Source organism: Ictidomys tridecemlineatus, chromosome 8, assembly GCF_052094955.1.
Source record: "Ictidomys tridecemlineatus isolate mIctTri1 chromosome 8, mIctTri1.hap1, whole genome shotgun sequence".
Lineage (NCBI taxonomy): Eukaryota > Metazoa > Chordata > Mammalia > Rodentia > Sciuridae > Ictidomys > Ictidomys tridecemlineatus.
Window position 1 is genome coordinate 31,058,432 of NC_135484.1, and position 1,032 is coordinate 31,059,463.

At 40.3% G+C, this 1,032-nt stretch overlaps 1 protein-coding gene across 1 annotated transcript; it reads left to right on the forward strand.

Annotated features, from left to right (window-relative positions):
* Positions 1–1,032, forward strand: LOC101960686 (trace amine-associated receptor 3). The gene has a single exon (XM_005329768.4). It carries the CDS (start codon positions 1–3, stop codon positions 1,030–1,032), a length of 1,032 nt encoding a protein of 343 aa, XP_005329825.1.

Here is a 1,032-nt window from a genome sequence, read left to right on the forward strand (position 1 = left end):
ATGGATCTAACTTATATTCCCAAAGACTTATCCAATTGTCTCAACTTTGGAAACAAATCCTGCCCTCCCACTCATCGCTCTTTTTATGTCCGAGTGATAATGTATTCGGTTATGACTGGAGCCATGGTTATCACCATCTTTGGAAACTTGGTTATAATAATCTCCATATCACACTTCAGACAGCTTCACTCTCCTACAAACTTTCTGATCCTCTCCATGGCAACCACAGATTTTCTGCTGGGTTTTGTCATCATGCCATATAGCATGGTGCGATCAGTGGAGAGCTGCTGGTATTTTGGGGATGGCTTTTGTAAATTCCATGCAAGTTTTGACATGATGCTAAGCCTGACCTCCATTTTCCACCTCTGTTCCATTGCTATCGATCGATTTTATGCTGTGTGTGATCCTTTACACTACACAACCACAATGACAACCTCAATGATAAAGAGATTGCTAGCATTTTGTTGGTCTGCCCCAGCTCTATTTTCGTTTGGTTTAGTTCTATCTGAGGCCAATGTTTCTGGTATGCAAAGCTATGAGATTCTTGTTGCTTGCTTCAAATTCTGTGCACTTACTTTCAACAAATTTTGGGGAACAATATTGTTCACTACCTGTTTCTTTACTCCTGGCTCCATCATGGTTGGTATTTATAGCAAGATTTTTATTGTTTCCAAACGACATGCTCGAGTCATCAGCAATCTGCCTGAAAACACAAAAGGGGAGGTGAAAAATGCCCTATCTAAGAAAAAAGACAGGAAAGCAGCTAAGACCCTGGGTATAGTCATGGGGGTGTTTCTAGCTTGTTGGTTGCCCTGTTTTCTTGCCGTTTTGATTGATCCATATTTAGACTACTCCACTCCCATAATTGTGCTTGATCTTTTGGTATGGCTTGGGTATTTCAACTCTACTTGCAACCCCCTCATTCATGGCTTTTTTTATCCATGGTTTCGAAAAGCTCTTAAGTACATTGTGTCAGGAAAAATATTTAGTTCCCATTCAGAAACTGCTAAACTGTTTCCTGAAGCACATTAA